Raw genomic sequence first — 25406 nt, 5'->3', positions numbered from 1 at the left:
ACATATATTCATATGTAGATAACTAACTTCCTTATTTCTTAGTACAACTTAAAGTTACAACACACCATGGCGTATCAATTTTGACAAAGTTTGTAACTTTAGAGAAAAATTACGAGCCAGTATTTTCATCACGATCTGTAGATACTCATTGGCAGACTGGTTCTGTAATTTTTAGCTACAGGAAGAATTCTGTTCACGTGTAAATGTATTTCCAGACAAAGTAATATTGCAAAAATTCGCTACTGAGGATATTTATATTTTACAAGTACGAATAAAAGTTAATAAGATTTGTATCTTCAAGTCTTAGATTCACATCATAAAGCAAATTAATTAATTTCACTTGCAGAGCCTTAGGGTTGTTACTAGATTTTGGTATAATGTACAGTTTGAAACCACTGCAATACGTGATCAATATGCGTTCCGTTGTTAGGCTAACTTAAATTTATTTTCAAAATGCCGCTATGTAATTCATTTAAATGCTCATGAGGACTCATTCGCGTACAGTTCACAAATCATATTTTGGTCATTCATCATTTCTGGTTATCTATGCTTTTATTTATCCGATTTTCCTGAATAATGTGAAGTCCTGTGCAATATCTAAATTTTTAAAAGGTTGTAAAATGCTCAATTATTATTGAAGGTTAAATTTAAAAGGTTATTTCACAAATGCTCCTCAATAACGTAAACGTTTTAGCCGTATATATAACATATTCTGCCGCAGTTATGCTTCAGCGTTCTGTGAAAATCAGAGATCATTCAAGCTGCTTAGCTAAATTCAGTTTAGGAGAATTTAACGTTCATCTTTGAGTTGCCTCAGTTTGTACAGTCATTAAGAAATTTAAGCAGAAAACATGAAAAATGAGCAGTGCCCTCGCCGGGACTCGAGTCTGGGCCTCTCAAATACGCGCCGAGTATGCTACCGTTACACCACGAAGGCATGCAGAAAGGAGAGAGAAAATACCTTATAAATCCACATAAATAAAAAAATAATTTTCATTATGTTGAGGTGCGGAAAACATTTAATCTGGAAAGAAAATTTGGTCTTTTCACTGTAATTGCAGTTTAGATGCTTATGAGAACGATCTTAATTGTATTGATAACATAATATGTCAATAATATCAAGCGATTAACAAAATATTGTTAACGATCTCTTCTGTCAAGAGCAATAAGGAAATATCAGTGTGACAACAACAGGGGTATCTTTTCCAATTTTAACTTTGAATAATGCTTCTTCTTTTTATATATATGATCTAAAAGTAGAAAAGTTCATTTAGCTTATATAGTGTTTGTACGCATAAGCATAAAAATCATAATTTCAAGCTTTTCATTGCATGCTTAGCAAAAAGCGCTTCTCTTTCCTAATCCTACACCCCTAAAACATTTCAACAGAATGAGCCGTGCCTTTGAAAAATGTTCGAAGAATTTGGGCCTCAGTATACCAACGAAGAATGCAAAAGACATAAAACCTAACGGCGTAAAAAGTTTCACTGGTAAGTTAATGGAAAGCCAAAAATCAGATTAGCATTCAACTGTCTGACATAAAATTTATTACTCATCGAAATGGAATTATTTGTAGTAAAGTGATATCTTCAAGAAGACGACAAATGAAATGTTTTTATACGGGGGAGAAAATAAGTAAAGTTATAAATGTCCTAGCAAAAATAAATGAATGTTTACTGCAGCAGATAAAATTCCTTTTTTCTCCCATCAGAGCATGTATTCATATATAAGATGCACTCTGCAGATTACCAAACTGTGATAAGATAGATGATATATATGACCTTGACATCCTAACCTTATTTTGAGGGTAAGAAGTACTGATGGCGCTTTTCCAAATTTATTTAGAAATGCAGCTGAATTACTTTGGCCCAAAAGTGCTTTATTCCAAAACTGTTACTAATTCAAATTTTAAAATGATAATGATGACATGGTACGTTTTGAGAATACATTTAATAGTGAATGGGCACATTAATTAATAGGTACATTAATTAAAGATTTGCGTATTTACTCACGTTATTTTCTCCCGTTTCCCTCCTACTTTTATACTTTAAAAACAAGGAGTGGGAAAATATGCTCTTTCTGGAGAGCTCAAATGATAACAATTAGCCCATTAAAAAGACATATTAATATTATTATATTATGTATTTAAAGAACTTATCAATTTCAATAATAGCCTTTTTACGTAAAGTATTTTCCTATATGTGCATACATTCTATATTGTTACCATAAATCAGGAGTTTCTAAGTCATACGATGAAAATACTAGTTGGAAAAATAACCGACGGGGTTAAATATAAGAATAAATACGGTACTACTAACAGAGGCATGTTGGAATTAGTGCCAGCATTAGACATTGAGATTTTCATTTAAAAAATATGATGACAGTGCAGTTTAATATAAAAAAAAAAAAAGATGCACCAGGATTGTAACGAATTGAACATATTGTAACGAAATTTTGTACGTAAATAGCATTTTATCCAACTTGCAAATAATAAAATTTTGGCAACCAGTAAATGGACAGTCAGAGTTATACAGCATCGCAACTGAGCATCCGAACGGTGAATAAAAGAGTAGATGTTTTAATTCTAGTGAATAATTCTACTCAAATTTGATTCTATCTACTCACTTCGACTATACCAATGCTTCGCAAACGGATGCTCACACAGTATGAGGGTATGTCACCACTTGAGGAAGGAGGTACTATCGGCAGGAAACAGGGCGATCAAATCGAAGGATCGCTTCGTTTAACATTTCGATCAGAGCGATAGCGCCATTCGATGATGTTGCCGGGAATGCTTGAATAGTGGCAGAGTACAGTGACAAGAAAGAAGCGATTCATCTAGGAAGATGCCACAATATGAGGACAGTGCGCTAGAAGGTAGAGACTTTCTGACCTAGGCTTTAAATGACCCTTAACATGAAGTGACGTATAAACTTCTGGAGGCGATCCAGGTGGCACATGTCCTCAACGGTCAACCGCGAGCGACTGTGGACATGGTCAAGTTTATAAGCACACGATAGAGTCCTCCTAAGACTTAGGAGACTCAGACTCTCATAATGTTAAGAGAAACCTCGGGGGTTCGCCTTCGTTAGTTAACTTAGGACCTAAATTAACTAACGGATGCGAACCCCCGAGGACACTGTTAATAGTATCTAATATGTAGCGATCATATGTTACGGTCCCTGCCATTCCTGAACGGACCATTGAAGTATGAGTGGCTTTAATTCTGTGAAGACAAGTTATGTACCCCAAAAGTCGGATATGTCTAAATACAGATCTTAAGACAGAACGTCTGGGGTTGCCCCCTCCCTCAGTGGACTGCCAGGGATTTAACGTGAAAACAGAGTAATCGTCAATACGACTCTCGCAACATCTAATTCGTCATTATTAATCATTCGACATGTAACTGGAACACTAATGTTCACAAAAACCACCAATATGCGATTCAGATAAAGAGCTCCAGGCTCACGACACTCACTACGCCGTATTCTCCTTCATCCATGCACACTGGTAAATGTGTTTATACAGCCAGGCTCGTTCGACTTGCTGACTGGATTATAATAATTGTCTTGACAGATAAATCCCGCTTCGAACTGAGCTTATCAGTTTTTTATTAGTCAGCAAAAATGCGTTTGGAGATTTCCAGAAAATGTGTAGAATAGTTCAGTGGCACTTGCTCACACAACATTTGGGCGCAAATCGAAAAGCAAAAACACTTAGGCACAAAAAGATTCATTGCTAGATGAGTAATTAGTAGTTTGTATAGTGTAGTGCCCGTTTAGCACAAAACCAGATCTAGTTGATTATTTTTCGGTAACTTGGAACAGCAATTTAGATTATGAATTTGCTTCACAAAATGTTAAGCTATTAGACTGCATAAATATAGACTTTTAAAAATATTTGTAACGGGCAAAGAATGATAAGTATGTTAATGAATTAGGTACTTTAAACTGTCATAATATAAAATACGACACATTTTAAAGCCCACTATCTTTACAATTGGTTTATGAGCGTGAAATTTTATAACATTACAATCTTTTAAGATTATTTGTGGTGAAAAGAAATCAGTAGATATGCAACATGTAACAGGCTGGATAAAAAAGCTAAATGAAATTTGTGAAGGATATGCAAAACATCTACAGTGCATATGAAGCTTGATTATTTATCAAATTTTGCTTGATTAAACTATGCTTCAAAGGAGGAAAGTGCTCTAGTGGCAAAAACTCCAAGGAACGTCTCATTGCGCTACTTTGTTGGAAGAAACCACTTATATCTGGAAAGGTCAAAAAACAAAGAAGCTTCAAAAACATCAATCCAAAAGCTTTATTGTTCCATTGGCATCACAATAAATAATCATGAATGACGCAAAGAATAACGTCGGTATGGTTGATTGCTCTTGACGCAACAATGTGTAGAAAAAATAAAAAGATTCTGCTATTTTTTGGCAATTCGCCAGCTTACTCACCAAATGTGAAACTCAAAATCGACGAAATTATTGTTTTTCTTACCTTAATTTACCATCAGTATTACAACCGTTGGACTAAGGTATAATTTGAAGTATGAGGTTCAAGATGTATTACAGAAGACTGTTTTTAGGCATGTTCTTCGACAAGATGCTTGAAGAAACAACGATCGGCTTGCAAAATGTGTCAATGTATTGAATGCCATTCAGTCGATAACAAAGCTGTTAAGTCCGTATCGCAAAAGCCCACCAGCGCCGAGCGGTAAAGTCGCTGAACACTGGTAGTTCGGTCCGAGTTTCGAATCCCGCGAACGGGCTGGCTGCATGGCCGTTTTCGTGGTTTTCCCCATGTGTAACGTGTATACGAGCCAGTCGAGCCAGTTTCCCTTAGAAACTGGCTTAGAAAGTCCTCTAAGAAGGCATCCCTTCCCTTAGGCAGATAGTTCTCGTGTGCTTTGCCATAATTGAATACACAAACACACCATATCGCAAAAGTTTTGCTCAGCACTGTTTTAAGAAAACAGGCTAGGAAATTCCAATTTCAGAGACACTCAGTGAAAACATTATTGATGAAAATGAATTGGTTGAACTTGTCAAAATTAGCGGCAGTGTTCCAATGCAATATATTGAGAAATCGATGAAAATTATGCATTGAAGACATTAATAATGACATAAAATCTTTTATTTCAACTGCAGTTGATGATGTGAGCTTTGACAAAAATATTTTGGAAAGCATTGAAAAAGATGAAGAACGGCCAGACGAAAAGTGTGTCATAAAAAAAAAAAAAAACTATAGAAATGCCTTAAAATACACCTTCCAATTAATAAAATGCAAGATAACTGTTGTTGACAGTGAAGGACTTAAGATTATCAATGACTTTAATATCGACATAGAAACAAATGCTTGTAAAGCGCAGACTTCAACATACCTGTGTAACCGATTATTTTCAATAAATTTCTGTAAGAACCAAACAACACTGTTCATTTCATACACTTTTGCAATCACTAAAATTTTTTAATTAAGAATTTTTATTTTTCATTAACTTCAATTTCAAAAAAATACCTGTGACTGTGTTCCTATGTTGAAGCATCATACAACCTGAATTTCTAATTAAATTACATTTTTTGGTATATATATCCTTTAAAGAAGGGACACCTCTATTACGGGAACTAAATGTCTGATCCGGTTGGTGTCCCTTATTGGGAGGTACTACTGTATGTACTGCGCGCAGTCTTTTATATAAACAAATCATTAATTTTTGTTTTTCATAACTAAAAAGTAATATACAATTAAAATGACTTAGTTAAAAATAATAGAACTTTTTTAAAATATATATATATATTTAATTTCCGTATTTTTCCACACAAACCAATAATAGAGAGAGTTATAGCCTGAGGGGCCACTGCATTTGATAGTGGGACACCTTGGTTGTCATCTATGTCACTTTTAAGCACGGTGGTACCAACGACTCGTTGGGTGGTGCATCGAGGAACCCCAAGCTTAGATTTGAAGAAATAATGGTCGGCGCATAAGGCAATCATTTCTACTGATCGCCTTCGTGCTTGTCAAACAATTCCCTCCTGAGTTGGTCCGTCAGATCTCTCTAAAACACAGCACGTTTGAAATCTGATAAGCAAATGTGTCCGACCGCCTCATTATGACGCTGATATAACGGAGAGAGTTTGGCAAGAAATCCGGCAGGAAGTCATCCGCAAACTCTACGAGTCAATGCCAAGCCAGATAACAGTTTACACGAGGGCCATGTAAACTGAAGCATATTGATTTATTCGCTATCTGGAGCTGTATCTAATAGCTTGGTTTGGTTTATTTGATTAAGGCAGAGCCTTGAGGACTATCTGCTTAAGGGAAGGAATGCCTTCTTGGAGGACGTTTTAAGGGAAACTAGCTCGTATACACGTTACACATGGGAAAAACCCCGAAAACGTTACCATAAGTTATAAATACACGTAATAAAAACACATTACCATCCAGTCAGCCCGTTAGCGTTGATTCGAAACTCGGACCGAAATATCAGTGTTCAGCGACTTTACTACTCAGCCGCTGGTGGGCTTGTATCGAATAACTCAAAAATTTAATTTCCTGTAAAAGTTACTCGTTTCTATATATATTCACATATAACATACCTACTGAATTTCAATTTATCCGTATGTACTCTAGGCGCAAATCTTTTTTTTTTTTTTTTTTTTTTTTTTTTTTTTTAATAATCTTAGAATTTATTAAACTCCACTGCAAGGAACAATACTAGACTGCCTTACGATTTTAAATCTTATCTCGTTTTAGAATTCTACAACACAAACAGGTACAAAAAAAAAGATGGGAAAAATACATATATTTTTACTTCATCACACCCCGCAAGAAGAAACGAGATTACAGATCCAGGTCGCCAAAAATATCTTTCTAAGTTTAGATTCTCAGTTGTTATTTAAACTCATTTAATTTGCATTTTCTGGGGAAGTAGACGAAACACTAGAAAAGCAGGAGGGATTCAACATAAGAAACAGCTTGTTAGTTAAAATGAACCTTACAAACAGAGAATATCTGCAGAGATATTAAGTTTTATTAAGCCAGAAATCAACTATACCTTGTCGAACTCTGAATTTTCTAGTTGTTAACTAAAGGGACACACGCGAAAATTTCTTGCTTTAAAAAAAAAAAAAAAAAAAAAAAAAAAAAAAAAAAAAAAAAAGGCAAAAGAGATGTTTTTAGTGTTTCTACTCTTGTTGTAATATGGCGGCAAAAATACCCACATTTTTCGTTTAATAGCTGAATTCTTTTCTCATTTGGGTATCCGGAGAGCTAAAGGTCTTATAATATCTTTTAGTAATAAAAGCAAAACTTTTTGCACTTTTTTAAATGTCTGAACAGCTTTTGAAGGGGCGATTTCCTTCTTCTCTGCTTTTTCGGGGGAAAGAATAAGTTAGTTCATCAATAAATTTAACACCTAAAACATTAACAATAAAAAGACACACACACACACACACACAAAAAAAAAAAAAAAAAAAAAAAAAAAGAGTTTTGGAAGCCATTTTACTAATAAAAACTGAACACTCATTTGATGAACTGAGAAAAGAGTGGAAAAAAGTAGAAACATATATATGCCAACGCTTAACACTGCATCGGGAATTTCAAATTTTTTGTAATTTTGCTGTTAAATTGTGTATGACGTAAGTGCGAAGCAAATTATGCTTAATAATAAAGCTATAAAGGAAAGAAAAAAAGGGAGTTAGCAGGAGTGAATTCAACAGCAGAATGGTAAACTGCTAGCTCAGAAATAGCGTAAAAAAAAAACTTACCAAATCCTTTGGAGCGATCGGGTTAAGATGCTCGTTAAGAGAGGTGTGATTGTACTTTGAAATCATATAAGTTAGTGGCGGTCTCGATTAAGCGACTCGGTGATTCGATGTTTGCTCCTCTATTTATCAGCACATATAAGTAATGAGGCAGATGAGTTCCCCACACACTTAGAGATGGTAAATGACCTAGGGGTTGATCTTGAGTCTGCTTCCTGTGAGATAAATATCTTACTGCTGGATTTGAGCTGTTTGATGCAAGCGTTAGTACTCTAGGGACCGCTACAAATGTATAATTCGAACCTGATACAAATGCAAGCTCTAAATGAAGCGTTGGTAAGCTGAACCAGCATTAAACAGGTCATGCCTAAAATGTTTTATAATAAAGATCATCATACAAGCACTCCTTCGACTAGCAATTACTTTTCTCTATGCAAGTGTCACTAAAAATGAAGTAAGTCATAGATTCCATGGCGTTTCAGAATCCCAGGATTTACGAATTATTATTTATTCAGACGCAATAATTTTCTTCAAGATTACTAATTTGAGGAGAAAAATTAAATTAGTAAAAAGTTACTAATTTTGGTATATAAATTTTATTTCCTTATAGCCAAAGTCTCCTCCCTGCTAAAATTTAAAAAAAATTGTGTTTAAGGCATCTCAGAACTGAAAAATTACAGTATTCAAGGTCCCAAGCAGCCGTTTTTCTGCAGAATTTTGAATTCAAAATTAACACATCAGAAATGAAAAAAGAAATGAGATTACACTTAATAACACCTCATACCATGATAATCAGCTGAATATCATAGAACTCTGCATAAGAAAACGTTCAGTAAGTAAACTATATTTAACTTTGTTCACTTCCTAAATAATCTTGTATCATCACATACTGGAATTGGTAATTTCTATTTAACGATGTTTTGGAAATGCATCTGTGCTGTAGCTATTGAATTCAACTACAAGTAATATTTCAATTATTAGAAAATATTATTAAGTTGGATAATAACTGTTACCTAATATACGACATAAACTTAAATTTTGTGATTATTTGTTAGAAGATATTCATAAAAAAGTGTTTTGAAAGGAATATATTTTATTTGCATCTATATTAAAACATGGTTTAATTTTCTTCTTCATGCGAAAAGAAAATCCTATACAGAAGATTTAAGTTTTCACAAATGATGTAAAATATTTTTTATTATTGTTAAATTGTGCTAAGTATATCAGATATTTCCGCATTCACTACTAGTAATCCAAAAGACATTGCCCATTATTTCACAGTTTGGTGTAATCTTGTTTCATTTAGACCTTCCTGCAAATTTTTGCTGAATCTGACATCTTAAAAATGGACCAGTGGTTGGTTTGATTTATTTAATTATGTGAAAGAATTAGAGGCTATCTGCCTAAGGAAAGGGATGCCTTCTTGGAAGACTTTATAAGGGAAACTGGTTTGTATACACATTAAACATGGGAAAAACCATAAAAACGCCTATGCAACTAGTCTGTTCGCCGGGATTCCAACCCCGAACCGAATTACCAGTATTCAGAGACTTAACCGCTGGGCCGATGGTATGGGTTAACAGATTAAAACGTAATATTCACATATCTTGTCAAAAATCCTTCTTTGAAAAGTATTAGTTGACAATCCTTACTAATAAATACAAAACGGTTAAAATAGAATATAAACTTTTAAACTCCTGTATCATCCTAATTTTAAGATTTATAAAAAAAAAAAAAAATGATTATAAAATTTTATGTTAATAATAACTTTCTTGAACAGAAGTTTTCTAATTTTTAGTTTAGAAAACTATATTCATATTAATTTTCTAAAATAGTCGTTTCTGCATGCAGAATGGAGTTTAATGATAAAATGCATTTCAAGAGACTTCCTATTTTGATTAACATTTAAATGAATTTTTTCTTTTGTTATCTTTAAAAAAATCATTTAAATTTTTTTAACAGTTGCAAATGTAAATTAGTATCTATTCTAGAACTTCTTCTAATTATATACGGCATTACTTCCATTAAAAAGAATTAGATTCAATAAATGACACATAAAATTTTAAAAGTGCAGGAGAAGTTAAGGATGTTGATTGATTAACCTAATATCAACTGGAGAGCAGTATTATAGTTGTAAGATGATTTCTCGTCCTTATTTCGTGCATTTATGATGTAATTGGAAGCAAGTCCGCCTAGGAAAACCGAAGTTCGAATCTTGGGAAGAGCATAATCGACTTCTCCAATTTGCTTTCAATTTCAATTCGAAAAACTTAAAAAAAAATCTACAGAAAAACCTGAATAATTAGTCACCACCAGTCACCCTTTAAGTAGGAAGGAATGCTTCTTCTTTAACGTATGCATTTGAAGTGTAATCAGAAAAGCATCTGGTTAGAAATTGAGAGGTTTGGATTCGAAACCCAAAGAAAGCAGTGCAAATTTCTTCTGTTTTCTGCTTCGACAAAGCATTACACAATGACTTGCTGTCTGGAGCGCTATGATCTTCTAATCATATTTGTAGAAAATGAAATCTACTGCAGTTCAATTTAAAAAGGATGCAAAGAATTTTAAGTTTTTTCCGGGATAAGTTATTTTCATAATAGTAACTTATTTATGAACGAATCAAATTAAGATTAAAACACTTCCATCTAAGACTTAAATTAGCCTTATTATCATAAAAAAAATATATCAACTGAATAGCAACTTTGTCTGCAAATTTATTTTTTAAACCTAACTTGTTAGCCCAAAATGGCTATTAATCTCGAAATGCGAATTTGCTTTGTACACTGCAAATGCGTTTCTTCACTTTTCATTCGAATCTGCTGCCATTCGTCAAAATATAATGTATGTATCTTCCAAATTGAATGAATGTTATTGATTAACAAACTTTTTAAAAGTAATAGATGCGGTTCTTTCTTTCTTTTTTTTTTTTTTTATTTATTTTTACTTTTTAATCTGAATGATTAAAATAAAATTGGGTACTTTTCCGTTTTGCCGGCGCAAGCGATAAAGTCGCTAATAATGGTGCAACCGATGCCAAACGGTATATTCTCGCTGGTAACCTTTTACGCCTCATTTTCAAAACAAGTCGCAGCTTTTTCTTATCAGATTGATTGTTTCTTTCAATACTGACATATAATTACATAGAATTTTTATCAGATAGTTCAGTTTTATGTCCAAGGCCATTTTCGGTAATTAAGTCAATTAGGATGCAATCACAGCGCTTACCCGAAGCCGAAAATATAGAAAAGGTAAAGTCAAGAGTTAAATTCATCAATTCTAATGAGAATGCATTAGCGAAGTAAAGTACTGCAGTTTTACATAATTTCTGAGTAAGCTATTCGTACGAATTGAAATATTTCTTGCATTTAAACTTGTGTTCCAAATTAAGATTTAACTTGAAATTAATGTAGATAATTACTGAGAGCATTAGATTTTTGTAGAGAGTAGTTTACGTGAGATGAGATCGCTTGGGGTTACGTGATATGAACCGGCGAATCATGATGCTGAACCATGAAAGCGCAGTAAATTCTTAAATTAATGTCTTTTTACAAATTTATTGTCTTTATTTATCGGTTTTTTATAAAATTTTAAGCGATATTAAAATGTTTATGCCTTTAAAAAAAGAATTCTTAAAACTAACATTTTTTTAAATATTTTTTATGTGTATACTGTATGTTGTCGCCAATAAAGTCTGCTTGGCGAGATTTGCGCCGGCGAAACGGAAAAGTACCTAAAATTGCATTTAACTCGTGATATATAGTATCTAATTAAAAACATTCAATACTTATATACAATTACGTTATAGTATATGTGGAGGTACTAGATTCATCGACGCCTGCTGAATTAGTAAATACTCAGCGAGCTGAGGTCATGTGACGCCAATATACCGCAGCTTGCAGAGCAGCAGACGACTGCTAGAAATGCTGAGAACAAGACGTTCTACGCGCAGAGGCAGAGCTCCAAGACTTGCTGGGAAACAGACGATTTCCTTCGATGCTCAAGTTCATTGTAGCCAAGCTGATCGTATTGGATGTAGTTAGCCGTGGATGGATGAGAATAGACGTATTCTCTCAAGGCATGAGCCTACGTACCTGTAGAACTGTTAGAGACTGATCATGCGTGATAAATGTTCATCATTACATGAATCCTGTTTGGACTGAGTTTAGATGTGAGGTTACCAACTATAATGTTAACTTTCACCTTAATTCATCTTTTCATTCATTTTATTTCATATCAGTAAACTAAAGTAGTTTATTTATAGTTAATTCGAGTTTTATTGAGCTTACATATATATTTTCAGTTTTCAAATAAACAAAAGGTTTACAACGCCCTCTTGTTAGTGCAAATGTATATTCTTCTAGTATCCTATACAGTGTTTTGCTATAGTATCTCGATACTGATAATCTCTATCGACAAACTATAAACTTTAAAATAGACCTTTTGGACCACCATTAAAATCTGAACCTTTTCAGATTACTTTACTTTTAATAATAATATTTTTAAACTTTTTTTAATAATAATTTAATGAAGAATTTAATTTTACGCATTTTGGCTTGACGTGATAACGCTCACTGAAAATGTAACTTTAATATTAGCTAAAGCGTTTTTTGAGATAGCTGAAATCCAATATAGAAAGAAGCCTTCAAAAAATGAGGTGTGTATGACCATTTACATGCTTAAATGCTCGATTATATCTTATCTTAAATACCGAATTTAAAATAAGCAAATTCTATATAATTTACCCCATCTGCACTAATTACAGCTCCGAATTGGCAGCTTTCCTCCTGGAGATGTTCAAAGAAGTATTGCTGATTAATCGGACTGGGATCTGGAGATAGGTCCCCATAGTCTTGGAGCGGGGTTTTTTTCAAAATGCTATATCGTGGAAATCTCAGTTCTTTGACAAAGATATTTAAAGCAATAGGTCCTGCCACTAGGAAGAAAAATAGAACTTTCATATCATAATTTTAATTTAATTCAAATATTTTAGGATGTTTTATTTATTTGGTTTCGTTATTCGTTCAGTTATTACAATGGTCATGCTTCCCAAACACTCCTAAAATTTGTTACCTAACTTTCAACGATTACAGTAATAATGATCTGATATAATCTTTTTTCAATCTACTTCTAATTTTTATTTTAAATCGGTAATTAAAAATGATGCATTAATTATAAAGAATTTTAGAAAAAGATTTATTACAATAATTGTAAATAAAATCAAATAAAATGCATAGTAATTCTACGAACTATTTTACATACTACACTGTACATCTAAGACGTTATAACATCTCTCTTCTTAAAATAGTTTTCTAACAGTAAGTAGAATCTGAACATTTGTCGAAATCTGTTGAAAGTTTAGAAAATTCTGAAGCTTCCGTCGTAAACAACAGATTTCAATTTGGGAGCCAGCCACATGCAATGTCATGTAAATTTTGATAACCTCACAAACACCAGAAGAATATTTTGACACCTAAAAGGTTTTCTACCAAAACATTTACCACTTCGGTTACCACACGAGCTTATCTTAGCAGAATCCGTTCACAAAGCTGCCCTCCTTCTGCATTCCTTTATGTTCCATTTATTTACTTGTATGGTTTAATTATTTCAACACGACAATACCATCCTAAACCTTGTACGGGTGATAAGCAGCGGAATGAAAGAATATTCAAGACTTTCAGACTTACAAAGTTAAAGTAAAATATTCCATTTCGTATATTTTTTCCGTTTTATTTTACGAATTTTATCGTCCGAAAATCGAGAGGGGAAAATTATGAGAATAATATAATTTCTAAAAAATACAGCTATTATAAGACTATAACAACTGAAAAGTATTCATAAATAAACTACTGATAACTATCACAATAGTATTTTTTAAAAGAAACCTATATCCCATTAAGAATACATAATAATATTAACATTATAATAGCTAATAAGATATCTTATACTTTCTATTGATGGGCTTGATGGGTTGCTTAGCTTGTATTAGGCTGGCATTAAATTGAATAGTTAGAAGAGCGAGGCTCGGCATACCTTCGCAGGTGGTTTGCGAAGATTTGTCTTTGTTAGGTATACGAAAACAATCACTATGTGGACTAATCCATTTTAAAAAATTTAAGGGAGCTTCTTTGAAAGCATTAGTTTTAAAATTTGCAGAACCTGACGCTAAAATGTTAGGAGGAAATACGGTATTCTTGTAACCTGATCTAAAATACCTTAAAGCACTTATGGGGCGGAATTTAGGTTGTTTAAATCAACTCCCTCAAACATTCGAGGAACATTAATTCGAGTAAATTGCCATTTATCGAGTTAATTATACTAATTACAGCAAAGCATTTCTCGACTCCATATCGCGTCAGTGCGTATTTACTTGTTTTAAGAAGTAATCAAGGCCTGTAATACGTTACAAAGGTAATTTTTTTAAGGTTCTTTTTCACAACCTTAACTGCAAAGAATTTTTTCAGGAACTGAACATTGGATACATAAAAAAAAACATACTAATCTCATATATTTATGATAATCACTATCCTTTTTTCTTAGATCTTTGTTAAATCTTTAGAAACAAAGTGAAGTAAAATATTCCAGTAGTAAACGTAATTCCAAAAACAACAATTATCAAAAGTGAGAAACTAACCTCCATGCGAACAATTAATAGCAATTCGGATGTCATTTGGTAAGTGCTTTTTCATAGACAAGAAATCGAACATTTTTCGAAACTCTCCAACGCAAATATCTGTGACATCCACCACTTCAACTGAAAATGGTTTTTGACAAACTTCGTACTCTTTCTCGCTTAGAGTGTCAAAATCGATGGCCACATCTTCGCACATCTTGTAACTTTCAATTATCCTTAACAATCTGGTTGCCCACACTGTGACTTCTGTACGAATTGGAACTGTAAAAAAGAATTATTTTTAAACAGTATAAAAAATAATCCAATTAGAATATGTACAAATTTAAGCTTAGAAGTATCTTTTAGCAAAATGTTATCTATAATAACATTTCGAGTAGAAATTTTTAGCAGACTGCACATAAAGAATCGGATGTGGAGAAAGAACTGTTAGACACATCTTGATATAATCTTTTATTATTGGGTTGGCAAGAAAGTAATCTCGGTTCTTTGTGCAATAAAACTGGATTTCTTTTCTATGCAAAAAATGAACATTACTCAGTCAAATATTTTCCATTTTACATTGTTTGATGCCCTTTTTATATCTTTCTGGTAACTTCATGATCCCGCGCTAGAAGAATTTCTGGTCTTTATGAGCAAAAAAACTCAACCAAGCGCGATTTGAGGTTATCGTTATTACTGAAAATTTTACCATTTAAGAAGTTTTGTCAACTCTGAAATAAATGAAATCCAATGCTACAAGGTCGGAACTATATGATGCCACATCACTTTTCAGATAAGTTCCAAGAATTTTGTATATGTTGCTAAGGGTGTGCGAGGCCTGGCATTTTCGCGGTGGAACACGATTCCGTTGCGATTTACTAATTTTGGCCTCTTTCTGCTGCTCCTGCTTTCTCCAGTTTCATAAGCTGTTGCAGAAAACATCTGAGTTTATCGCTTGGTTGCTTGGAAGCAGCTCCAAATATGCATCTTTAAAATTCCGCCATATTGACAACATGGTCTTTTCTGATGCAATTTAGCTTTCGATATGATTCGTGCTAATTTATCCGCTTGGGCAATGATCTTTTTCAATTAATGTTATTGTAGATGATCCATTTTTCAGCAGTAATGGTTAAGTCTTTTCAAAAAAGGGTCGAATGAATTTCTTTTGAAATATGCATTGCAAATATTGATTCGTTGTATTAAGTGAATTTCTTTCAATTCAAGCAGAACCCGAATAACGAGCTTCTTAACGAATCCCAGTTGTTGTGTGTGTGTGATATGCTTAACATTTTCGCAATCTCTTGCACAGTTATATGACGATTCGATCCAGTTATGGCTTTAATTCTATGATCATTGACTTCAGAAGGTGTATCAGAACGTTGGGCATCTTCGAGTGAAAAACTCCAGAACGAAATATTTTAAACCAGTTCTGACACATGCGTTAAGCAATCAACACCATAAACTTCAAATATCTCGTTCCGAGATTCAACCGCCTTCTTGCATTTACTAAGGTTTTTTTTTTTTTTTTTTTTTTTTTTTTGTTTTTTTGTGTGTGTCGAAAATGTTTATTTTGTTGAAATTGTTGAAACTGACAGTAAACTAACAGTTTCAAACAAAAATACACATAATTAGTTTCTATAGCAACCTAAAAGTGTCAGCTACCAAGTTTCAGAATGAAAAACATTATAAAATTGACAGAAGAATAACAAAAGCGAACGTAACGCTATCTTTTGTGCAAACCGAAATTATTTTCTTTCCAGCCCAGTATTTTACCTTTTGTGAAACATTTACTACTCTTTTCTGGTCTTAGCACAGTATAACTCCGTTTAATGAAACTTTTATTAACCGGAAAAGTAAAGCAAATAGTGATTGAATAGGGAAGCGCTGCTAAATAAGCTCAGCTAAATCAGCTAAATAAGAAGGCAAGTTTCCTCCCACTATCTACTTTTCAGTTTTATTCTAACACTTTGCTTTAACATTGTATTTTCATTTTACATCTTCCATTATGTATAGTTTCGTTACATGAGAACTGGAGCACCTGAAACCTTTCCGATTAAATAGCACATACCTAGAAATAATAGATTACTTCTGCTTCATTTTTTGCCAAATCTAGTAAATGCGTAATGTAAAATACACCAAAATTACACGAGTTGAACAAACTCTGTCATAAGAAATTCCTTAAGGAAAGTGTTTCCAGAGTAATTATCCAAAGCAGATAAGCTCTTGCTATAATTCTGGCGCTGATGCAGAAATTAAACAGAAAAGAAAAAAAAAAAAGTTGGGGAGTTGCTCCAACCTTCCGTTGGCTTACACCTTAACAAATATGTATGTATATATATATATATATATAGAGAGAGAGAGAGAGAGAAAAGGATATTAAAAAAAAAGGAAAGATAAATTAAAAAAAAATAAGATATAACTTCTAGGGTTACTCCAACGTTTTTTCGAAAGTAAAGTCATAAAGTGTATTTTTGGAGGTGTGTTTGCGGGTACCGGCTAATATTCACTCACCCAACTTTCTCATTCTTCAAAAGTAAAAACATAGTGATGCAGGTATGGATTTGTGGGCATCTCTTCAAATAATAACTCCAGATGATCAGAAAGAAATCAAAATTTGTTGCGTTACACAGAGAAAATAACAGCTGTAAATAATTCACGGCGAACTCAGAAGTACCACACAAGAAATATTGCAAATTATCAATATCACAGTTACCTCTTTAAACCACACTAGTCTTTGAAACAACTCAGACACTAAAACGGCACAAAAACTGCCCCTTATATAGCTTTGTCCTGCCTTCTGGAAGCATCAAGGAATGTCACTGTTACAGCTTCATTCATGTGTTTTCCCTAGACTTCGAAATTCACTAAATTGGCGAAAAATAAGCCAAAACCTGGGGACAAAAATTGTCACCCAGGCTCTTTACGAAAGTTTTCGCCTATATCTTAAGTTCTAATTAAGCTATTTTAATAAACTAAAAGTGCTGGATTCATATCATAAGGTCTAAAGTCCTGTACAAGAAGTAAACACTACATAAAATAATACTTAAATCAAATAAATTATACAAAATACACTTACAATTATTATACAAAATAAATCAGTTAAAGAAAACTATACATAGTATTAAAACAATAGACAAAAACAATAATGCAATTAAATATATAACAGCAGTGTATAGACATAGAAACACACAAAAATGCATATTTTTAGAAATTAAATATTCAACAATATTTTACAATAGTCAAATGATCACAATATATTTGTATTTACATGCAAAAGTAGGGAACTATGAAATCTTTGTTCTGGGAGTGTTCTATAAATTGTTTATTTCAGCAGTAAATATTATTAATTAAAACAGGTTCTGAAATTAACAGATTTTACTCAAAGTAGATAAATTATCTAAAAACGGTAGCACCAAAGATTTAAAAAAAAAAAAAAAAAAAAAAAAAAAAAAATTTTCACTTTACCTATTTTAAATGAATTTTGCAATTGTGTGAGGAATAAAGCTTTTTTTGGTAGCCAAGATGGTAGAAAAAGTCAATTTCTTAAAGTTCTACCATAAAAGTGTAACTTTTTTTTATATATAAATTCGAGCTTTGATCCCAGCAAATAATTAAAGAATCCAAGTAACAGGAAATCGCTCTATAGAATTTTTGCGAGTTAGTTCGGTAGTACATTTTCTCATTACAGTATTCGATGTGCAATTACAATTTATTAGCACATTTTGAGACTAATGTATCTGTGTTCATGTGCCCCAAATCAGAGTTTTTTTAAGCACGTTACCCTTCACAACAATGCAAAACATCTGTTTTTAATATATCTAATATAGTGCAAGAACAAAAATAATGCTCCAGCCAAAAAGATGCACTTCACGTTTATGCATATTTTGGGCAACAGATGGCACCATATTACCATAATTTCGATTTTCGATTTCTAAAGTTATATTTGAACAGGATTTCTGTGTTCCGGGCATATACAAATTTATGGAATCTCGCCAATTTTATTGTTAAAAATTTTTGTGATGCCTTGAGCTCTTTGCCTTTAGAAAAAGCATATATATTCAAATATTATTATTAATATTTTATTTTGCAATATAGTAGATGAACCGGATAGTATTTAAAATTACAAACATTAAATATTCTTATAAAATGCTTATGAAATATAATAATACAATGTATAATAAACTTTAGATAATAATATTTATCAAATTGCACAGAGTTATCGAACATAATTCTGACATGCAGTAATCAAAACACTGATCAGGTGAAAAATGAGGTGGTAATTGATCAAATTTGTTATCTTTAAAAGCAAAATAAGCCTTAGACTTTTGAACAAAATATTATACATGTTTCTGAGGTCTTCTTTGAGGAAGACCTTGAAATTTTTAGCATGCAGCCAATAGCATAGCCAGCGTTTTGATGCCCGAACAATCCGTTTGCCGCTCCTCTCTGTGTTCACTAAAACATTTATAAATGTCTATAGGGAAATAAATAAAATTTCTGTTTGTTTACTTTTCAAATAGATCAAATAGAACTTGAATTCCAGTATTGTAAAATGCTATTTTGCATTTTTCAATTTTAGGTGCTTCTCAATTCATTTATATGTAGAAAAAGATTCTTCTCGCGACAAATAACACTTACAGCAACTGTCAGAGAAATTCCCAACATTACAGTATTTGGAACTACGTTCTGGTATCTATTTCAAAATAATAACCTTTCATCTATTTCCGTTTTGTCTTCTTAGACACTAAAATAAATATTGGGAAGTATTTTCCTTTCAGTGACGAATTCTTCAGTCTCGCCTTCTTAGACACTAACTGAAATAAAATTCGGAAGTAATTCCCTTTTAGTGAAGAATTTTTCCTCATTTACATTGTGAACTTAATTTAATTAATTTTCATATTTTTCATTCAAAAGTTGCAATGGGAGGCATAGCAAGAACATTAAGCTCTTGAAATCTCGTTCGGAATTTTTTTTAACATTCTATCCACAGCCAAAATAATTCTGTTCTCAATTCAGTATCGTACGATAAGCAGCATGTCGGGGTTCTTCACCTTAGCAATTACCTAGCCCTAGCGGATAAGATGTCTGATAGTTCGGTCTGGATCAAATCTCGAAGAACGAGCTGGCTGTATAAGCTTTTTTGTGATTTACCCTACATGTAACGCAAGATATGTAACACTGTATTCAGGCAGTGAATACGAGATAGCCTTCCTTTCGTAACGTAAATATGAGCGAGTTCTTCATTTCTAAACCCTTCATGAAGAACCTTATTCCTCCACGAAAGCATCCCTTTCTTTAGATCCATAACAGTATATTATAATTGCATTGTTAAAGTACTGTACAAAGAATTTCCGCTATTGTTCTAGTATCGGAATCGGAGTCGTCGCCAAATGTTTTGCTAAACCTCCGAGAAATTAGTTCATATGAAGTCTCCAATGTTTACTTTCAAAGTCATTAGAACTTTTTTTTAAATTTTTTTTCTCAAACCTTGGAACGAGAATACAAATTCTAAAGATGTAACGATAACTTGTGTTTTTATTATTATTGTATTTACTATGGAAAATTTGGGAGCTAACTAATGATGAATCATCTTTCATACCCTTCAGGAATGATGAATTATTCACTGAAAGAAAATGCACACAAAATCTTAAAATGAACTTCTACTTCAATTCGAAGGAAGCTCTGAAATCGAGATGTGAAGGTATGACGTGCCGAGAAATATACGTAAGATAAAAGCAGGCAAATCAAAATACTGAACTTTAATTTGCAACAATCTCTTAACTCTAATAATATTATATACATTTTAATACTATTAATTATAACTCTATTTTCAAAAATGTAATAAACTGTAAAATGCATATGTATCACTAAAAATGAACAGTGAAATAGGTATCCTTCGGCAATGAAAGTTGGTTATCATTGAATCAAGAAAGTTGATGGAGGTCCCACAAAATTTGCGCCAATCGTTACTGTGAATTCAATAATAACTGACGACTCTTTATTTAATAAACAACCAATATTCGACTCGCTTCGTTTTTGTGCTTCTTAAAAAGACTTCCGCCGATTTCTACTATTTTGGTAGACCCCCGATTTTACTAGAAGTTCTGTTTACAAAACTTATGAGTACAAACTTCCCACAGGTGATTGTTCCAATCTGTTACTGCTATCCAATCTATTACTACGTATTACCATCACTGCCATTTGCAGTTGACCGTAATGAGTCCATTATAAACATTCTTTTTTGATTGCAGAATCCCATAAATTTGAAAATAATAAAATGTTAAAATTTATTTTCAAAGTACGAGAAAAATACAGCAAGAACAGCTAATTTTGATTTCGTTCATAATTTGTTTTTAATCTGTGTTTATAAAAACAAAACGTGATTTATCGAGAATCAATGTCAAGGTTACATCAAACGAAAACGTAGATGGCATGGATTAGTTGTATCTCACGCCTATCCATAGCTGGCGCTAAATCGCGATGCTTGCCCGAAAATCTCACGGTCGGGAACGTGTTAGTATGTAAGTACCAGGAACTTTCTGTAACCTCTTCAGTATCCCATTTCATAATCAATATAATTACAGATTTTTTTTTTTTTTTTTTCCGGATGTGTACTTACATCTGAAGTGACCGATTCATTTCTTGACACTGAAGCACTTACTTCCAGGGGCTGATAGGACTTTGAGACCAAGACAACTGTCGCTTCCTGTTGCAGGAAGGTGACCTCCTCCAAATATAAATCCGAAATGGCAATGCTGTTCTCTCATCAAGCAGGTTACTCCTGTCATAGATGTGTATCCCTTCAGTGGAATGATAACTCGGCTTACCTTTAAACAAAGAATTAAAACACTCATGCTTAATACCGCACTTTTGTTGCTGAAGAAACTTCAGTACAGAGTGTCGTCTAAATATTGTCCAAAATAATTCTCACTTACCTTTATGCAGTGGTACCATGGTTCACGAGCGTCTTTGACCACGAACAAGTCGGCTCACGAAAAAAAATTCCAAAGAAAAATATCTTGGATTACAAATGGCGTGTCTAGATGCAAACAAGTATGCCGGCAAGCAGTGACACTCCAGAATGCAGCTAGCCCACCAGTGGCCAAGCGGTAAAGTCACTATACGTTGGTAGTTCGGACCGAGGTTTGAAATCCGGCGAACGTGCTGACGGCGTGGGCGTGTTCGTGTTTTTTTTCCATGCATAACGTGTATACTAGTTAGCTTCCCTTATAAAGTCCTTCCTCCCCTTACGCAGATAGCCCTCGAATGTGTTTCGTAATCAAATAAACCAAACGAAACCAAAATGCAGTGGAGAAAATGTACTCAAAAGTAAAACGGAATGGATGGTGTTCCTATTTTTTTATCCACGAGATTTGAGCAGAATGGAGTAAGGTAGGATGGCTCATACAACATTATCACACTGATAAAGCAATAGTAACCTGTAGCATAAATATTTGCAGTAACAGGCGGAAACAAATCAAAATGGAAATTTTTTTAATGGGACAAATGCTCAGAATCTTAAGAAGAGACGCATGATAAACAGAAAGAGGAAAGAGAACGAAAAAAAGAACAAAGAAAGACAGCTGAGGTTTTTACGGAATAGAAATTCCCATTCAAACAACAAAATAATTTTGCAATAATTTTTTCAATAATTTTGCACATTTGATTTGTTCACCGTTTTCCACTTATGCCGTTAATTTTTCTTCGTAGATATACGGGAAAATTTAATTCAATTAATTTTTATACGTTTAGTATTATAATAAATATTCTGTATCTGTTAGATTTAATAAATTCCGTTGATTTTACATTACGAATCTGCATATACAGTTCTCTTTTCTAAGCCAATACTTGGGATCCGAGAACTGGTTAATTCATTTTACATTAATTACTACAGGGAAAAATTTTCGAGTTGCGAATATTTCGGATGACGAACAATCTTCAGGAAGGAATTATGTTCGTTAACCGAAGTCTTACTGTATAAGGAAATTATACTAATTGGAGACATGTTTTTTAAGTAAGAACCATTTTGGTATCACATAAATGCAAGAATATTTTTTTTTAATTATTTAAATTTCCGATAATTTAAACATTCTGTCGAAATTCCATTCAGAAAACTACTCGAAACTTTAGTAAACTTCGCAGATAATGATGAAATTGTAAAACGTGATGACGAGGAACAAAATGGGCGAATATCCGTCATTAACAATATCTAATGGAAAACATTCGAGAGAAACAGACCCATTATCATTTCACCATTATCTAACGAAATTTCCTCACGTTTCAAGAACTGTTCTATCGGAAATTCCGACAGAACGTTTGAATTATCGGAAGTTATGCTAATGCTGATTACCAGAATTAATTATTACCAAATGAAGAGGCAGACTCGAAGAAGAATGTGGTCGTACGATATGATAAGTGCTTTAAATATATATAAAAATTATATTTAAATAGATTAACACCTAGACTCTCAAGCAAAAAATAAAATAAATGTTTTTACTTTATGTTTGTATAACATCAAAAAGGATACTTAAAAATCACGCCTCGTCTATATTTCAACATGATGTTCAATTAGAAAAAATAATACAGATTTTACTTATTTTTCCCATCACTACAGTAGACGTCACTTAATATGATCGAGGTTAATGTTATCGAATAACCGAAGTCCCGCCCATTTGTATTCGAAAACGTGGAAAATACGTAGAATTTTGCGATCAACAATTGCCGCCCAGCCGGTACAGTGGTTAACGATAGCAAACCACGAAGTCGGCTCCGACCCAGGTATACTTGAAATATTCATGCGAAATTAGTTACCAACCCAGCGGATGTCAACCTGGCCGCCTGGCAGAACAGACGGTATTTGTTGCATACAAATTGAACTAACTATATATAGGAGTGCAAATAAAGCACAAGAAGATGAGTACAATTATAGAGTATAACCGATTATACTGATACATTTATCAGAGTTCTAGTGTCTAGTAAATAATTACCTAGCTGCCAGACTGGAGACCTCGGCCGCCTGGCAGAGCAGACGATATTGTTTGTATATAAAGGGAACTATATACGTGTGCAAATAAGGCACAAGAAGAAGAGTACAATTATAGAGTATGACAGATTATACTGATACATTTATCATAGTTTTAGTGCCTAGTAATTAACGTAACTTTGTACATGAAGTATCAACTATACTGCTCGAATACTATCTATTCTTGACACTTTATACTGAATAATATTCAGCATAAATACAGGTCAACCGGTCTGTCATTCCGGTGAAAGTTATGTACAGAATCACACGTATAAATGCAATTACAATGAACACTGTGCAATAATTGGGTACACTACGCTGCCTAAGTACAAGTTTAATTATATTCGTAATGAGTGCACTGTAATCCCATTTGAAGAAAAAACCCTTACTACTAAAAGAGTTATTCACTGCTATTTCTTGATGCATTTATATTAAATTACTTAAATTCCATTGCTGTTTTGAATGATATTATTTTCTCATCGTTTAATGTTATCAAAGCAGCTCTGCACAATTGTGATCACATTAAGAGGCGCTTTCTATATTCAGTTTCCTTTTAGATGATCCTGCGGCTTTAGTTTTGGCAACAAATTGACGATTTCAAGTAAATTATGTATTTGAGACAATTTTGAAGGGGATAATCATTAAAATTTTGTGGCTTTTTTAATATTTAAAGAGGAAATATATCACCAATCATGTTTAAATGTCACCAACAACTGCCAAAGCCAACTTTATACGCCAAATTGAAGATTAATCAACCTTCTCTTGAGGTCTAGCATTTCAATCAAAATTTATAGCAAAACATAAAGATTTCATTGAGAACCATCCCTGCATAATTTTTTAATCATTAAGATATGGAACAACTCACAGAATTCGCGGCTAGCACATATGTGGCTCTTGTGATAGCATCTCTTGTCCCGGCTCGGCCATCTCCAGCCACTATAACTGAAGCTGATTTCATATTAACAGAAAATATTAAAGCTTGAATAATACTTTCTATATAATGAGGCATCAAGAAATTTTCTTTATTCATCCTTAGCCCAACGCTTGCAAACACTGGAGCTGGAAAAACCTCTACCTGAATGGTCTTTGGCAATAATTTCATTATATTCATGTTGATATATAAGCTTTAAACATAAAAATTGTTAGCTCAAGAAATATTCAAATAACAGACAACGTGAAAGCAGAAACACGTTGATCTGAGAAACCATTCTGAAAATCCTGCCATTCATTATAAAAAATGGCAGCAATTAAAACTATATATAAAAACACCTTCTTTTAAGCCTAAATACAACTAATATATTTCGTTTTTGTTACTGGCAACGACAACCATATTTACATAAGGTTATCTGATGATTCCAAGTATTTATTAGACGATCTGGTAAAAGACATCCTACCGCCAGAAACATAACCATTGATATACGATATAGGATACAGTAGTTTTAGGATACAGTTAGTTACTGTAAGTTGGCAAAGAAGTAATTTCGGTTTTTTAGTGCGCAAAAAAAATTCAATTTTTTCTATTCAAAAAAATTAACTTTACTCAGTCAAATATTTTTTATTCTGTTCGATGACCTTTTGTCATCTTTCTGGTAACTTCATGGTTCTGCGCTTGAAGAATTTCTAATCTTTATCAGCAAAAAACTGAACCAAGTGCGGTGTATATAATTATGGCAAAGCACACTAGGGCTACCTCCCTAAAGGGAGGGATGCCCTCGTAGAGGACTTTCTATTACACATGGGAAAAACCACGAAAGCACCCATGCAGCCGGCCCGTTTGCGGGATTCGTACCTCGAACCGAACTACCAATGTTCAGCGACTTTCCCGCTCGGCCGCTGGTTGGCCCAACCAAGTGCGATTTGAACTCATCGTTATTACCAAAATTTCTACCATTAAAGACGTTTTGTCAACTTCTAAACAAATGAAATTCCATGCTACAAGGTCGGAACTATATGAGACATGCCACATCACCACCCAGTTAACTTCCAAGAATTTTGTACAT

The 25406-nt window shown here is 33.2% G+C and overlaps 1 protein-coding gene across 1 annotated transcript in view; it reads right to left on the bottom strand.

Moving 5' to 3' along the window:
* LOC146996354 (phosphoglucomutase-like protein 5) overlaps positions 1–24436 on the bottom strand; it is a 30767-nt gene extending 6331 nt beyond the window's left edge. Inside the window, exons 1-5 of the mRNA XM_085821435.1 lie at positions 24272–24436; positions 21046–21211; positions 19939–20007; positions 14406–14666; positions 12517–12707 (exon numbers count right to left, since the gene is read on the bottom strand). Of these exons, the coding sequence (XP_085677561.1) occupies positions 12517–12707; positions 14406–14666; positions 19939–20007; positions 21046–21211; positions 24272–24436 (852 nt within the window). The remainder of the gene's footprint in view (positions 1–12516; positions 12708–14405; positions 14667–19938; positions 20008–21045; positions 21212–24271) is intronic.
* Positions 24437–25406: the final 970 nt, after the last annotated feature.

This window comes from Stegodyphus dumicola, chromosome 7 (assembly GCF_044657685.1).
Source record: "Stegodyphus dumicola isolate Sdum_Otavi_A_Nest chromosome 7, ASM4465768v1".
Classification (NCBI taxonomy): domain Eukaryota; kingdom Metazoa; phylum Arthropoda; class Arachnida; order Araneae; family Eresidae; genus Stegodyphus; species Stegodyphus dumicola.
The sequence above is the reverse complement of the archived record's forward strand: the minus strand, read 5'-3'. Positions and strand labels throughout refer to the sequence as shown.